Source organism: Caenorhabditis briggsae (genome assembly GCF_000004555.2).
Source record: "Caenorhabditis briggsae complete genome, chrI, whole genome shotgun sequence".
Lineage (NCBI taxonomy): Eukaryota > Metazoa > Nematoda > Chromadorea > Rhabditida > Rhabditidae > Caenorhabditis > Caenorhabditis briggsae.
The window spans coordinates 11759362-11761518 of record NC_013489.2 but is presented as its reverse complement, the minus strand read 5'-3'; the positions used below and the strand labels follow the sequence as shown (position 1 = coordinate 11761518).

Here is a 2157-nt window from a genome sequence, read left to right as displayed (position 1 = left end):
CTGGAAATGGCCACAGAGCAATTGTCAGGGTATCTGGAACAGGATATGGATGAGGAGGATCCTCGAACTTTGAAACAGAAGATTCAGGACGAATGTCGATACATTGAGCACCGTCGGCAGGTTCTAATGAATCACTGTTCGGAAGGAAATGAACAGGAAATTTGGGAATTTACCGAATGATTTATTTAATAATTGTTTCTGTTAGACGCAATTTTAAATATTTTTCACTTTTGTACAACTGCATAACTTGTAAATTTTTACAAACTCAGGAAGCTTCAATCAATCTCTTTACACTACCTCATAGTCCATTTTCTGTACCTTCTGTCTTACAATGTATATTCCTCTCTCTCAAATAAATCTTATTTTGAAATTCCCGATTCATTAGTTTCATGTTTTCAGAACTTCCTGTGATTTGGAAAAATATTGTATTGTGTCAGTACACCTTTTTCAAATCTTTCACAGGAAATGAGAGAAATTCGCTCTAAAATGGCTACCTTTTCACAGACTGAAAGTTTAGAAACGGTTTTTTTTTTCGATAAACTTCAAACGATTTTTAATGCGAATATTCATTCATTCAAAAAACCAATTATGATTCAAACACACTGTCCGTTGACGCATTTCCTGTTATCTGGACATTCGAGTGGATGTGTGCATGTCATTGGAACGAACGAGTGCTTTGGTGGTGGGAAGATATCTCGAATGTACCGGCAAACTCCGCTCCTACATAAGTACTCCCTTCCACAGTAGTCAATTCCAGCAATCTTTGAACATTTACGGAATGAAGAAATCGGATGGCATTCGCCGGCACTGCACAAGTTGGAGTCAATACAATCCGAGTCTCTTTCACAGCTACGGTCAGGCATCATTCCAAAAAATTCTTGGGAGAAAACGTCAAGGACGAGGAAGGAAATGAGAAGGATCTGGAAGCAGAATTTGTTTGAATCCGGAAAATATGATTCTTGTCCGACGCCTTATGACCGAAAAGTTATTTAAAGGCGCATAGCCGCACGGCGTTGCACGTTTTAACCTCCAGCAAAAGCGCTTTGTCGCTGAAGGAGTTGGCACCGTGCCAAGTCATCTTTTTTTAAATAGAAAATTCAAAATTCCAAGACAAATTTTTGCCGCGTTGCGAGACGCAACGCACCTGAAAGAACTGGAACAAATTTGAATTCATGTACGCTGTTGCAACCCCGTGTAGCCGGTCCTGAAGCAAAAAAAACTACAGTTTTACAGATAAATTCGTGCGCCTTTGATACAGCACTTCGGAACTAAAACCTGTAATATACTTTTGCTTCAGAGCCAGCAATGCGCCTTTAAATGGCCCAGTATCCAAGGGTACATCGAAAAAGGGTACATCGAGTTCTTAGGGTACATTGGTTCCAAGGGTACATTGGATTGTTCGGTACATGTAGGTGGACAAAAAAAGTAAATCAATATTTTTATACATACTATTTTGATTTCTGCTCAAAATTATAGGCTTAGGCTAAAACGTTTTACAGTCTAAGATGCCATGTACCCTCAGACCAATGTACCCTAAGAACTCGATGTACCCTCGATGTACCCTTTTTCGATGTACCCTTGGATCGTGGGCCCCTTTAAATAAATTTTCGGCCGCAGGGTTGATCGGCGCCGGACCAGAGTAATAACAGAAAAGGTTTAATAAATTCCAGTGGAGCACCTTTTCAAGTGCGAAAAATTTAAAGTTAAAAATAAAAGAAAACTCACCGAGAAAATCTTCATGTTTCCGAATTTTCGATTCAGAATGAAAAAGGAGAAGCTATGCTCCCCTTTTTATATTTTTCGTCCTAATCGAATTTCGGTCGTCCATGTGCAATCAAATATTGGAATCTTATGATCATTTTCTGGGAACGGAACGAGAATGGGAAACATCAAAAGATCAGAAAATATGGCTGAAATTTAAGCTTATCAACTTTGAAAAAAAAATGCATAATTATAATTTGAATAATTGCATGAATATTATATTATTGTTGTCTGAAAAAAAATACTTAGAGAGTATTTTTTGCAGGGTGTATACGGTAGGTACCTCGAAGCGGCAAGCCTAAATATTGTCGGAATAAAAAAAGTGAGACTCGGTGTTTGCGTACTTTGATTCCCGCCTCCCCCCACCGACGCTCCGCCCATCGCTTTGCAAGTGCG

General features: G+C 39.0%; 1 protein-coding gene across 1 annotated transcript; it reads right to left on the bottom strand.

The window, feature by feature from the left end:
- Positions 1–593: 593 nt before the first annotated feature.
- On the bottom strand, positions 594–1740 carry CBG13645 (the record flags this gene model as incomplete). The annotated part of the gene is made up of 2 exons (XM_002640460.1): positions 594–920; positions 1726–1740. The coding sequence occupies 2 exons, from the start codon at positions 1738–1740 to the stop codon at positions 594–596; spliced, it is 342 nt and encodes a 113-aa protein (XP_002640506.1).
- Positions 1741–2157: the final 417 nt, after the last annotated feature.